At 43.0% G+C, this 15,012-nt stretch overlaps 1 protein-coding gene across 3 annotated transcripts in view; it reads left to right on the top strand.

The window, feature by feature from the left end:
* Positions 1-658: 658 nt before the first annotated feature.
* The window catches only part of LOC309382266 (voltage-gated potassium channel KCNC1-like), a gene marked incomplete at both ends in the record, with an annotated part of 58,390 nt that continues 44,036 nt past the window's right edge, over positions 659-15,012 (top strand). For all 3 annotated transcript variants that reach the window (XM_081933859.1, XM_081933858.1, XM_081933860.1), the window contains one exon: positions 659-1,258. In XM_081933859.1, the coding sequence (XP_081789985.1) occupies positions 659-1,258 (600 nt within the window). The remainder of the gene's footprint in view (positions 1,259-15,012) is intronic.

The raw sequence follows: 15,012 nt of genomic DNA, 5'->3' as shown, positions 1-15,012 counted from the left end.
AGGAGGAGACTGCAGGAAGGCGGTAAAAGTGAGAGAGACGAGAGAAGAAGAGGCCTCGGACGGCTGAGGGAGACCTGCAGAGCTGCGCCAGAAATGGAGCGGCATGCTGGCAGGATAGCGCGCAAGGAGGCTGCGAGGGTCCCCGTCGAGGTCACCACTGCTTTCGGCAGAGCGGATCCCGAGTGGGATAGGGACGGGGGAGGGGAGGGGAGAGAGCGCGGATTGAGGAAGGGAGCACAACAGAGCAGAGGGGGCCAGACTGGCCGCCCAAAAAAAGACGGGTCGGCGGTGGCCGAGGGCGAGGGGTGCAGGTGGCGCGCTCGGAGTGGGTGGATGGAGGGGACAGTGGAGACGACAGGCGGGATGGAGGGGGAGAAATCCCGAGCCGCGGATGATGGGTGGGGGGGAGTTAGGGTGGCGGAGCAGCGTCCGCACTCACCTTCCCTGTCCCTTCCTTTCTCTCTTTTGCAGAGCCGGGCGCTGAGCCGCGGACTCCCTCCTCTCGCTTGCCCGCCCGCCCCGTCTAGAAAGAGCGGGAGCGGGAGCGGGGGGAGGAGGAGGAGGAGGGGCCGCGATGACGCCTCGTCCCCTGATTTGACACTTGCCCAGCCTCGGGGGCGGCTCCTCCGCCGTCGGCCCGGCCCGGCCCGCGCCCCCGATGCTGAGCTCAGTGTGCGTCTCCTCTTTCCGCGGGCGCAAGTCTGGGAACAAGCCGCCGTCCAAGTCATGTTTGAAAGGGGAGATGGGCCGGAACGAAGACAACGACAAGATCGTCATCAACGTGGGCGGCATCCGGCATGAGACTTACCGCAGCACCCTCAAGACTCTGCCGGGCACGCGGTTGTCCTGGCTCACCGAGCCGGACGCCTGCAGCAACTTCGACTACGACCCCAAAGCCGACGAGTTCTTCTTCGACCGGCACCCGCAAGTCTTCGCCTACGTGCTCAACTACTACCGCACCGGGAAGCTCCACTGCCCCGCCGACGTCTGCGGACCGCTCTTCGAGGAAGAGCTGGCTTTCTGGGGCATCGACGAGACCGACGTGGAAGCCTGCTGCTGGATGAACTACCGGCAGCACCGCGACGCCGAGGAAGCCCTCGACAGCTTCGAGACCCCGGAGAGCCAGGAAGATGAAGAGAGCGGAGACCTCAAGCGCCTCTGCCTGCAGGAGGACGGGCGCAAGCTGGGTTGGTGGTCCAGCTGGCAGCCCAAGGTCTGGGCGCTCTTCGAAGACCCCTACTCTTCCAAGATGGCCCGGGTGAGTCTGAAGGAGACGGGCGGGATGGGGTTGACTGTCCCCTCCAAGCGGGTCTCCTTAGAGGTCCTCTCCTCCCCACTGCCCCATCTAACACGACTGCTTTGGAGGGTGGGATGGGGTGGGGGTGGGGGGTTGGAAGTGTAGCTGAATTCCAGCACATCTGAAGAATGTCCTGCTAGGAAAGTGTTGTCCTTCACATGCCTGGTCTTTCCCATCCGTATTCCCTAAGATTGCTAACCCCCCTCCCCTTTCATTCTTTAGTATCATTTAAGGGGAAATAGACATAGACTTGGGGCTGTTGCAATGAGCCTGATTCTGCCAATTTGTTGGCAAAGTAAATGAGCAACCCCCTAGGATTCTGCACTCATAAACGTAGACCTCAAAAGAGATAACTGGGTGCAAGAGAGGCTTGGAGGAAGAGACATATATGTTGGGTTATCTTTGGTGTAGCACATTCTAGAAGAAGTAGCACATTCTATAGGACCAGTGTCACAAAGAGGGACATGGGATTAATGGCAAGCTTGAGTTGTGTAATAGGTAAATGGGTAGAAATCCTACTACTTCCTCCAAATAGAGTCTTAACTTGAATATAGTCCTAGCTCCATGTAGCCCAAAAATGTCCATAGAGTAATAATAGCTCTGTAGGACAGCCTTCCCCAACCTGGTATTCTTTGGATGTGTTAAGACCTTAAGACCGCAGGTGCCAGAATTGCACTGATGTGTTGACACCACAAAATCAACCCCAGAGGAATTCTTAGGTTGCAATCCTAACAGTGTTAGAGGATACCAAACTCAGGGAGGGTGCTATAGAATTTTCATGTAGGCAAGCACCAAACTCAAATCCCTTGCTCGTAATTTGGCACTGCCATGTAAAGTATACACTCTGCAACTAGCTCAGGTTCCGAAGTGAGCTGGAGAAATGGCCCATGAAAAAGGCAACAACTGTTGTTTGATTTTTGTAATTGAATCTCGATTCCCTCCACAAGCGGGCCTCTCTGCTTGCAAATCCCGCCCCCTTCCCACAGCATCTTCCGCACTTGTCCTTGAATCTTGAAATTACAATCTTAGGAGAAGAGAGGGATGTGTGTGTGTGTGTGTGTGTGTTTGTGTGTGTATCCGAAAAGGTGAGAAAAACAGAGGGGGCTACTTGGAGTAGGCATGCAGTGATTTACTAACTTCTTTCAAATGCTGATTGAGCAGTAAGCAACAGACAAAATACTCTCCTAAAGGTATAATCTATACATGCAGCATTTAATATGGATGAAAGGATGTGCCAGTTTGGAGGTGTGAGTGGTGCTGAGTTTGTGGGGGGAGTGAAATCATTCTAGGAGGGGGAGGATGCACCAGCTGTATCTCATGCACAAATTTGAACAAATAATGTGGAAAGGACATGCCCAGAAAGTGAGCAATGGATCAGGACATTTTTTTTTTCAATCTGGAAGCCTTTAAAGAAGTTGGGCCACAATTCCCATAACCCACGCAGCTTCATGAACAGGCTGTCTGGGACAATGGGAACTGTAGTCTGAGCACATTTGGAAGACATCAGGTTAGGGTAATATGCGATATTGAATTGGGGAACCAAGCAGATATCTACCCCCCTGAGAGGGCCGACCAAGAAGAAATGGATTTGGCAGAGAGAATTACGCCAAGCTCCTTTCCCTCAAGGAAATAAGGTTGGAGCTTGGGGCTGGATGGTTGCGTGCCCTAGAATGGAGAGAGAGAAGGTTACCTGAGTTTTGGGGAAAGTGTGCAAAAGCCAAGGGTGGGAAAGAGGTGTGTGTGTGTGTGTGTGTGTGTGTGTGTGTGTGTGTGTGTAGCACAGAGATAATGTGAGGATTAATGCGAGGCAGCTGAAATAGGTTGCCAAATATATGGTGGGGGAACGAAGACTCTAAGTTGAATGCCACAGTACATAAATGTGTGAATGAAAGTAGTAATGTGTAGCGGCAGGAGGGCCCTAATACGCATGCTCCAGAGTTATGACTAGCTTCTCAGTGTTAAGAGAGAATGTCTTCGTTCCCGGCAGGAGGTGCTGCTAGCTCGGTACAAACTCTTTCCTCCTTGTTCCCCATACTGAGGTTTCCTGTCCACATTCGTGTTCTCTCTGCCTCCTTCCCTCGCGGTTGCTGTCCGATATACCTTCCCTTCTTAAAATCCTCCTGTCCCACACAAAAGTTTGGGCCCCTTGCTCTCATATACCCATTGCCCCCCCCCCCCCCGGCCAATCTCTCAGGTCTTTAAGTCTCTTGACACATGCAAATCCTTTACACAATGGGTGGGGGAGAGAAAATCTAGCGTTCCTCAGCATTGCAGTTCTGGATTCACCGCTCCCCCCAAATTGAAACAATGTGCCTCAAAGGGACCCCCCTTTCCATTTCCAAACACTGCAGTTCAGAATTCCTTGCTCTGCTTGCCTGGCTGGCTGGCTTCCTTGCTTCCTTTCTCTATGCAGTGAACACCCCCCCCCCCCACTTCAAACAGTTTTGCACAAGAACTCAAGTTGCTGCTGCTGACAAGGACCCTCACCTTCCCGGTCTCTCTTTTGGTATATTAAAGCTTTGCTGTCTTCTGAACTGCAGAGACAGCAGGTTGAGCAGGGGGGGGGGGGGAGGGGGCACCGCAGTGCAGTGTGGAAACCCCAGAGTTTGCAGTGCAAGGCAGGCATTTGGCAGCCTGTGGCAGCTTCCCTCCCTCTCCCCCCTCCTCCTTCCCTTCCAGGCAGTGGGTCTCAAAGCTGCAAACACTGTCAGATATCCCTCCCCTCTCCCTCCTTCTTTCCCCCACACAGTTGGGAGCACAGCCAGGAAAAGTTGCAGTGGGAAGGAAGATGAAGAGAGAAAGCAGGAATTTTAGTACCGGGGAGGGGGCCACGGATGTGAATGGTAGGAACCGAGATTAGGAGCTGGTGCTGCATTGGACGAGGATCAAGTCAGGAGTTTCCATAAATGGAGGAGAACAATTTGGGGGACTAGAAATCACCCTCTTTTGTACAATACTGTTCCCCCCCCCCCCGTTGCATTTAAAAAAGATTTCATTTACAGTTTTGGTAGCCTCCCACACCCCCAACTCACCCAACCAAGAAAAATAATGGGAATAAGATATTACTACTAACTGAAGACTGTGGAGGGAGACTTCATTGTCTAGCCTACTGTTCCTGAAATATATCAGCATGAAAAGCCTACAGAAAAAGGCTGCAGAGACTACTTAAGTGGCCCAATTTTAGCATTTCTTCTGTCTTTCTCCCACCCACCCCCTGCATCAACTTTCTGACATAATAAAAAGAAAAGGAAGAGAGGTGGGCTAGAAAGAACAGGTAGACAACTAGCTAGAAGAACAGAACAGAGGTTAGGCAGATAGAACAAACTCTTCTGCAAAAGATCTCGCCAAAGCCACATTTGCTGAGTTTCCATCTAAGAACCACGATGGATGTATTTACGGCAAAGGGAGGATGGAACTTCAAAACTGCATATTTGATAACGCTTATCGGATAGCTGCATCTAACAGCTGGAATACTGAAAAGTTAAGTGTGTACATGGAGAGAACTCCTAGGCAGCTCATGAAGACAGCATATCCATAGATGGATCCTTCATCCCCTCCAATTATCAAGTTTTTCATCTGTTTATGTAGGTTTTTTTTACCTTTGTCTTACTTTGTTTCTTTGTGTCTTTCTTTGTTTCTTTCTTTCTCTTTCCTTCCTTCCTTCCTTCCTTTTTCTTTTCCTTCCTTCCTTCCTTCCTTTCTTCCTTTTTTCCTTTCTTCCTTCCAGACACTGTTCAATTCTCAAACTTTTAAAATTCCTTTAAAGAATAAAGACAAATTGTTATTTATATCACATGCGTCCCAGAATTACTTCAGTAAATATATACTTCCAATAAGGTGGATAAGGGAATAGATTATAGAGCATATTATGCCAGTTGAATTAATTCACAGGCTGTGTATTGCAAATATAAGCTTGTTACTGGAAAATAAATCCCATCATACACAGTAAGATTTTCTTCTCAATAGAAAGTGGTTAGGGTTATCATCAAAGTTTTCTTCTCCAGAATATAAATGTTTGCTTTCATACAATAAAGGCATATACTGTACGTAGAAAAAAAAATACCACAGCTCCAGAGATTGCATTTCCTCACACTGTGGATGGACAACTCAGTACATGATTGCATGGTTATCTTTCCTTGCAGGTTCCACTTTAGTTTACCTCCCTTTTGAGGTGAAGAATGTATAGAAAATGTAGCATAAGCTTTTTCATACTGTTTAAAATAAACAGGAAATGTCAGGTGCAATCCAAATAATAATAATAAAACAACTGTGGCAAAAGAAAACGAAGATACCACTAACAGTAATAAGCACCTTGGGTGCAATTTCAAAACATCTGGAGCACCACTTGAATACCATCGAAATTGACAAAATCATCATCAGTTGATTACATCCTATGACAATACCTTTAATGTTATTAAACAACAACATCTGCCTGTCACAGATTCTTGGGAAAGACTGAATAGGTGGGCAAAAATGCCAAATGTGGTCTAAACATCTGGCTACTGTGCTACCAATCATCATAATATTAATACATCCCACCCGATCTTAGTTATTTATGGGGTTGTATATACTCTTACTTCTATAGTGATATTGTACCCTTCCCCTTATCCATTAACTATAGCTGTTGTGTCCTCAAAAATTAATAACTGCGTTTACACTGCAGAACCATATTCTTAGTTATGGATGATAGGTAATTTGAGAATCCAGTTTACCATCAAAATGCGCATAAGGTCATCTATATCATTTCAGCAACAAAAACTTTTTAGGATGCTCTGAAGACATTAAATAAAGAGGGATGGTTAGTTGATGGTGGTAAAAAAATCAGAAACTGGTCATGTGTGAATAGAATGACAGTAAGAAAACAGTGAAAGAAGAAAACACAAATTAAATAGCCTTAAGATCCCCTTTAATATCTTCCCTTAACTCAATTATCATGATCATCTTTAAGAGATTCTTCAGGCATTTTTTCAGGCTATGGTATGTGCCATTTTTTAAACTTTATTAGAAATATACGCAAGAGGAAAAGAAAAGGGGGACAGAAAGGAAGGACAAAAAAATCAGAAAAAATCTCAGAACAAATCTGTTTCCTGTTAAATGGAGGACTTGCTAAAAAAAGAAGAAGAAAAAGAAGAAGGTCATCCAATATGCCAAGAAATTTGCATGATGGAAAATAAATGCAGACAGCTATCTTTTCCTAATATTACAACTGTTGAATAGTGGGGTTCTTTTTTTTACAGTAGATCTGCACTTTTGACTAAAATAAGGAAGGCAGCGCTAATTTTAGCATCATAAAAAAAACCTCAGTTATTTTTCCCTCTGCAGTACCTGGCTGACCTTGGCTGATCTCAAAGAAAATAAAGAGTCACCTAGTTATAGTATTTGGGTGGGAGACCACTAAGAAATTCCAGAGCGGCAGTTTGCACTGGAAAGTTTGAGAACAAATCAGGAAGATACTAATAACAAGCTATATCCAAATCATTGCTAACTAGCTTGACTCAAAGCTGTCTTTCCCTTTAACATAACCTGCAGTTAGAATTCATACCTGATATATTCCTCCCATATATTTGGTTCTGAAGTTGTACTCTGATCTAAGAGTAATTGAGGCACTCAAATACTAATGCTCGTTCAGCAGAATAAGATCTACCGGAGTTAAAATTATGTATTTTTAACTAAATTTACTTCTGCTTCTCTGTCTCATATTCATTCACAATATCATACTTTTTAAAAAAATTCTCAAATCTGAAAGAAAAAGCAAATCTTTGGGGCCTTTGGGGGTGCCTCCAATCCCATGACCATGTATATCTCCCTTTTCTCTGTTTCTCAAATCCCGAACAACCCAACTGCGTTCTCTTTTATATTAATTTTTCTATTGTAATCACCCTTGCATGATTAAACAGAGGTGCAAAATTTGTGGTTCAACTTCTTGGGGAATGTAAAGGAGGAAGGATGTGAAAGGAGATAAATAAGAGGGTTTTAAAAAGGCTTTTAATGATGCTTGTGAATAATGACTGCAGAAAGGGAATAGATTCCAAACATTGGCAAGAACCAGTTATTCTTATTCATTGCAGTGAAAGCTCAAGAGGCATTTTGATGCTCCCAGCACATTAGCTATACACTTCCTCACTCAGTGAACCCACACATCTTGACATCCAACAGCCTTTGTCCTGAATTTAGCAGTCTCCATTTTACTTCCACAACTTTCTGAATTCAGTTCGTGACCACCATTCTGACTTGCAAGACTGGCGTCCTTCTCAGTCCTCACTGCAAGCTCTCCATATTTTATTGTCCTACTATTCAAAATCATTCCAAAAAAATCTGTCGGGATTTTAACTCATCCCTCAGACCACTTTATCCCACTTCCCCAATTTAAAAGCCAGTCATATTAATTCACTTCTCCCAGTCCTTTCTCCCTCAAATTCCAATTCCATTGCATGGTATAATGCCTAACAATGTCATTCTTTTTTTTTTTTGATCTATGATCCTTCTTTGCTACTTCATTAAAGACTCAAAAAGAACTTCCTTCCTCAAATTCAGAACCCTGCAACTCATTTCTTTCTGTTTGAAATAAAAAATATGTAGAATAGTTTAGATTCCAGTAAGATGATGTATTCTATTACAGATATTTCCATCTTGTCTTGCTTGAGAATCTCAACGTATCTCATTAGGTTCTCCACTTTCCCGGAAGACTAGATGTAACCCCACATTTCTGAAAGTTCAGAAGTCTTAATTTTGCATCATTTCTTGCATATCTTTCATCCCTAGTACAACTGACTAGCCTTTCACAATATCCTAGATCAGGCTAAAAGCTTTCATTGTTGCACAAAACCAGCTATTTACGTTAGCATATTGTAGGAACCATTGCATAATGTTAAACCATCTTAAACACTCTAATTTGGGTTTAGAGACTGGTATGGCATGTGATTCCAGCCACACAGAAACTTGGTTGACCTTAGATGGCTTTCACAGATGTTTCAAGAACTTTGTACCACTCCCCTCTTCAATTTTATTTGATTGTCTTTTGTTCCAACTTCTTGTTGAAGGACTTACTAATTAGTGTCTGATCCGTTTATTCTAAGGCTTTCCATACCAAGCAAATATTTTCCTTTCTATCTCTCCTACTGCTGAATATAGAAAAACGACCCTTTTTGTAGAGCTGAAATTGGGCTACTGCGGGTTTTAATCCAGACTTCTTTATGTTGCTCTCCGTGGTACTGAACTGCAGTATTGCATCCAGCAGTAGCAGCTGATGGAAAGAATGCACGCACAGGAACAAGAACAGAAGCAGAAATGTTCTCCTACTTCCAGACTTTGCTAACTGAGGTTACTCTATCGTGCTTTGCATTAAAAATAAGATAATATTGAGGGTTTTATATAAGGTGTCATATGAGGATGATAAATGCAATATCCCACTCAGCTATTACAGAGAAGAAGGACAAAAAAGAAATAAGGCCAGTGAGGTTCTGGAAAGTAATATTTGTGTGTTTTGTGTGTGTGTGTTGTGTGCGTGTGTGTTTAAAGCACTGTTGAAAAATGTATAGTAATCAGGGGACATTGTAATTTCAGCATAATTACTTTTTTCTGTATGAGTTTACAAATAAAATCATGGTTTAAAGAACAAAGATAGGACAATAGAGTGAAATCAAAATGGATGATGGTGCACACACACACACACACACACACACACACACACACACACACACAAAAGGAGAATGACAAAAGAGGACTGACCTCATTCTTATCCCACTTTTCTAGCTCCTGAGCTCTTTCTTTTGTTGTGGCAAAAGAAAGGATGTGCAGGTAGTCCTCGACTTACAACCACAACTGAGCCCAACATTTATGTTGCTAAGTGAGAAATTTGTTAAGTGAGCCCTGCCCCATTTTATGACTTTTCTTGCCACATTTGTTAAATGAATCACTGCAGTTGTTAAGTTCATAACACGGTTGTTAAGTGAATCTGGCTTCCCCATTGATTTTACTTGTCCGCAGGTTGCAAAAGATTACATGATCCCATGACACTGCAACTGTCATAAATATGAACCAGTTTTAAAGCATCTGGATTTTGATCATATGGGCATGGGGATGCTGTAATGATCGTAAGTGTGGAAAATAGTTATAAGTCACTTTTTACAGTGCCTTTGTAACCTGGAATGGTCACTGAATGAACTGTTGTAAGTCAAGAACTACCTGTACAACAAACTTTGTGGAAAGAGTGGGAAAGTCCTAGAGCATTTGGAGAGGTTGTCTCTCATTCCTACCCAAACAAAAGTCACTCTGATTGAGTAAGAAGAAAATGGTCCCTTGTTTATCTAGATCAGGATATGGGGGAAATGGCCCTTTTATGACTTGTGGACATGCATGGCTGGCTCAGTAATTCTGGGAATTGAAGTCCACAAGCCATAAAAGGACCATTGTTCCCCACACCTGATCTAGATCGAAACTATCCTATGTTTCCAAAGCTTTGTTTGCTACCTTTCACTTCATCTCCTTTTGCAGCATTGATCTTCTTATCAAGCCATAATAAATTAATTAGGTGCCACAAGGCTCTGGATGTTGTTGTTTTTTACAGCCACAGACTATTCCTCGGGGGTGGGGGGGATAGAGGCATTGCAAATAAATCACTGGAGAGGGATTATAGTTTAATTGCCGTCAAGATCCTTCATCTGCACTGCATTTGATGTTTACATATTTCACTATCTTCCTCCCCCACTCCCAGCCCACTTGTTTTATTCATCTACTTACTGTTTACTTTGTTTCCTATCTCCCCATTAAAATAGAACTTCTTGAAGAATGGAAAGTACAGCTTTCAGGATCAACCATTGCCTACAGTAGAGATTTAAAGTCATAACACTACTTGCTTATATTATTTCCAGTCATAAGCTATTATCCAAATTTACCTCAAAGTGGCTAGGGGGAGAGACTGTCTTTCCAAGCAATGTTACCTGCTCATCTCTGACAGGTCTGTGCTTATTTGCCTGTTTCAAGGAATCTTATAAGCCTTCCAATATGATCTATCCATCTGCATGCCCTTGTTGGTCTTTCTCTCCGCTATGGAGAAACCATCCGCCCTAGGCTTCCCAAATCTGTCTTATTCAGCCAACATCAGTTCAGGTACTCATACATCCAGGCATCCAAGCTTAATGACCCAAGTATATTCTTCTCAAGCAGTCTGCAACACCTCTCAACCCTCAGTTAATCTCCAAGTAAACAGAGAGAAAGCTAAAAGGAGTGGTAATTTAGAGTGAGTTTCTGATTCCCTATCATCATAAGAAGGCTCCTCCATCTTAAATCTGAAACCGAAGGATGCTTGAGTTGAAAGTCTGATTATTCAGGCATAAAAACAAACTCTGAATTGAACTTGGGCTCACAGATTTCTCTGGTTAATCTGGAGGATTCTAGCAAAATGATTCCTGAAACACCTGAGGCTTGCTACCCATCTTTTAATGAAACAGGCCCCAGCCTTTTCCTGGATATTTAGGAATAGTCATTTCCTACTTAGTCTATTTCAAACCTTTTCCTCCATCCGACTTATATTTTAAACCCAAGGAAAACAATCTAAGACAGTGTTGGTGAACCTGTTTGGCACCAAGTGCCAGAAACCGGAAGAGCAGCTCCCTAGCTTGGGCATGCATGCTGATCACCTGGTCTTCCAGTTTCTGGTGCTCCCGGAAGAGCAATAGGCAACGACGGAGAGATGGCTCTGCATACCACTTCCAGCATACGTGCCATAGGTTCGCTATCATGGATCTAAGATCATGGGCTGCCACAAAAGCCTTAAGTACATTCATGAACTTCCAAACATGGTTAATTTAAATGTAAGTGACATCAAGGCAAATATATCTTTTGGTCCTGGCCATTATTTTTTGGGGAACATGCACCTACTCCACATCACATTTAAAGGCCAAGGGGGCCATTTAGCCTTATTCTTTCTCATTAGTTTCTCTTTTCTAGAAACCAAACGAATTGCACGGACACAAAAAATAATACGTATCTATTTCAAGCTCCACACTCCGCATCCACTTGGAAAGAAACAGAAAAACGGAAAAGAATTGTCTGAAGAAAGAGTTTCCATTTTGGTTCTCATATAAAAATGACTGACTGGCTAGAGCTTACACCTTACCTAATACTCAAAGAATATCTCACCATAGTCATTGGATCTATGCTTAGGTTTTCCCCCACTTTCCCTCTCCGCACAAGTTGTAGAATGGAAGCTTTGAACAGCTAAATTTCAGATAAGGTCATCTGAGGGAATAATGCTAGCTAAGTCAGGCTTTTTTTCAGAGATTTCAGAATAAAGTTCTATTTTTTTGACCTTGTGCCCTATACCAAATGCACACACATATACGTTTATTTTTTTCCTTTCCTTCTTCCTACCCCCGCTGGATCTTCCATCTGCTACTGCAATATGTTCCTTCATTTATTTCAAAAAAGGACTATTCCTGCACTGACAGAAGGACAGTCATAACCCTGGGAAAAGATGGAAGGCGGGGGTTGGCTAGCCAAGGCAGAAGGGCCAACGACAGTCACAAGTGACAGGAATCCTGAGTTCCCTAGTAATGAGTTGGAGAGAATACATAAGGCCAAAAATTGGGGAGTTCTCTGGAGGAAGAGAAGTTTAAAAAGATGGTGATGAGTTGACAGTGTCTTTTTGAGCATTTCATGCCTTTGCTGTGTGATATTGTGCTGGTCTCCTTCCTGCCTCACAAACACCTTCGGGGAACAGTTACATGAGTCATATCTATTCTCTTTCCCACATACTCTGTTCCTAGCCATACCATGGTTCCCAGGAGATGGAAGTCATTATTTCCATCTGAATGATTTGGGACTCCCAGCGCTGCCTGAAGGAGGTCCCATATAGAACATTTCTCATTACTTTTTGCAAGGGCAATGAATGTAGACTACAGCATGTATCATTGAGGGATGAGGGCACCATTCAGACTGCTTCCCCAAACGTCCAGCAGCTGGAAAAGCTGCAGGTAATATACCCAGCTCTGGAAGTGGGTCAGAACCACAAGATGGTTTCTGGGTAAAGCACTCCTTTGGGACTTCAAAAGAGCTGTCCTTGTTTCCCTTCTTTCCGTGGAGAATGCCATTCTTAAAAACAAGATTCTACCCAAATAGTTTCTCTACAGTAGAAGCGTCAACCTAATCCTCGGTTTCTCCTTCCCCTCAACTCCCTCCCTTCCCTTGAATTCCTTGGCTTTCCCCTTCATCTTTTCCTCCTCCTGCTCTCACCCCCCTCCAGTTCCTGGGCACCGCACTGCGCTTCAAAAAGGATTCTAGGATTTGTTTGTAGAAAGTGCTGACGGGACGGGAATTCTATGCAGTGCAGAGAGCAAGCAGCAAGATTTTGCCCTGCAAGAAAGGAGATGAGAGTAGAGAGTGAAAGAGAGTTTTGCACACAAGCATAAACATGAATGGGGAATCTATGTACATAGTTGTATAAGCAAGGGCAATCAGGCTTGCATTGTATTATGGCATGCATACATCTGTGGTGTGTGTAGCAAGCTCAAGTATGTGCGCAGCTTCGGAGAGAATTGTGCTGCCAAAGAAGATTTTGTTCTATGCATGTATAAAGGCATATTTGGTGCATAGCCTAGAGCTTTTCTGGATGCATTAGAGCAAACAGTGTATGGGAATATAAATTCATCTTTCTATGAAATATAGTGTGTATATGTACATGTGTGTGTACACACACACACACAAATATATATAAATATACTCTCAGAAAAAGTTTGAGTATACCAACAAACATTTTATATAGAATGTGCTAATATCTATGAAAGGGAGTGTGTAGTTGTATTTAAGTGCAGATATATGCAAAATTTTGTTTGCCCCGCAGTCTGCAGTTAAACCAACTTAAACTTAATTGAAATTGGTAAATAAAGTTCCATTCAACAATGACCTTATTTGTACTGTAAAGTAGATTGGGGCATGGTGGTGCGTGTGTCAAATCGCAGAGAGATGTGGGCAGGCAACGTGTTCTGTAATTTTCAGAGTGAGTTATGGAAGGAATGCATAAATAGGTATAATCTCCCCAGAGCCCATATTCATATAGGGCCTATAAAATTGCATACTGTACTGAGATGAATATGTTAAATAGTGGTAGGCTGGCTATGGCTGGGAGAAACCTAATTTGTAGGAGGGGATTGGTGTGTGTTTGTGTGTGTGTGTGTGTGAATGCATGCAGATGAAGTTGAAGTGAGAAAATTATTTCTGCACACTTGTGCATGTTAGCATTATTTCAAAGCCTGGGGGAAAGTAAGTTGTAGATTGCATGCAAATATTTACTTGTACATGATTGTACATGGGACATACTTCAGAGGAAAGTGTCAGATCCCACATGGCGACAAAGCATTTGGTAATGATGTAGCAGCTAAAACTCCTGGACAATCAGAGCTTGTGTGAGTTGTGTGCATACCAATGGAGGGATGTGAATGAATGTGAAGTGTTCAGTATATGTGCAAGAGAGCACATGACTGTTTGCGTCATTGCTTGCTTTCACTGTTTTCTCAAGGGACTAAAATAGGAAAATGGTATAACAGAAGGCACATGAATACTGAGCCTGAAATTTCAGCAGAATCCTTTCTGTTCTGGGCTCTTTATTCATTCATCCAAATTACTGCTGTTAGGATAGTTAAAACATTCTAAATTCTGCCAAAAAAGAGCAAAAATTCAAGAGGGGGGAGGAGGAAAAGTTTCACCATCTCAAAATTCCCTCGTAACGGGGTTTTAAATCCCTAGCTTGCTCCCTAAATGGCACAATGGTTTATGGGCAAGCTGCATGGCTCCTGTTATTTTACAATCTATAATTCCCAGTGTGAAAACGCAACCAAAAAAATGGAACAAAGTTGACCTCAAAAGAGCTGTGACAGGATCACTGCAATTCTGCCCAAAAATAAACCAAAATTCACACCAAGGGAAGAGACCTGCAACCTGCATTCACTATGGAGATTAAACAGCAGATACAGTCAGAAGGGTGGGAAACTTCCTTGTTGTTGTTTTTTTTAATTCAGGCTCAGAGTCTCAAATCAAAATGTTGACTTTTGTGTCACCTAAGCAAATTATGTACCTGCATAATGCAACTGTCACTTGGTGAATGCTAAATAGGTGTTATATTGTAATAATAGATTCCAGTTGCTCCAAGGAATAAAGCAAGTTCATTTTTGTTCTCCCCCCTGTCATTTATGGCATCAGTTTTACAAGGTAGATTGGACTGAAAAAAAAAAGAATAATTGACCCAAAATCATGGAATGAATTTCATAATTGAGCAGCTAATGGAATCCATTTTTTTCCTACTCCACCATCAGCTGAGAATGAATACAGAATGAATGGCCATCCCAGAGGCCCCCAACCTTGTCAACTTTAAGACTTGTGCACTTCAACTCCCAGAATTCCCCACTTAGTCATGGCTGGGGAATTCTGGAAGTTGAAGTCCACAAGTCTTAATGTTCTCAAGGTTAGATGGCTCTGGTTTAGAGCCTTAGGCTATGACTGGGGAAGCATACTTATGAATCCTTTGTTTGCTATAAATTCTCCAAGTGATCTTGATCATAGAGGAATATGAACTCATATCAGTTTCTTTGGAATAAAGATAAGACAAAAATGTAAAAAAAAGAGGATATTGGGCAATCGTCGTATTATAGTTCCAAGAAAAACTCTCTTCAAGAAAGGGAATGTTGCCCATCCTCTCTTATGATGCATGCAGAGACAAGACT

Source organism: Natrix helvetica (assembly GCF_964273705.1).
Source record: "Natrix helvetica genome assembly, chromosome: Z".
Taxonomy (NCBI): Eukaryota; Metazoa; Chordata; class Lepidosauria; order Squamata; family Natricidae; genus Natrix; species Natrix helvetica.
This window is presented reverse-complemented; position numbering and strand designations above follow the sequence as displayed.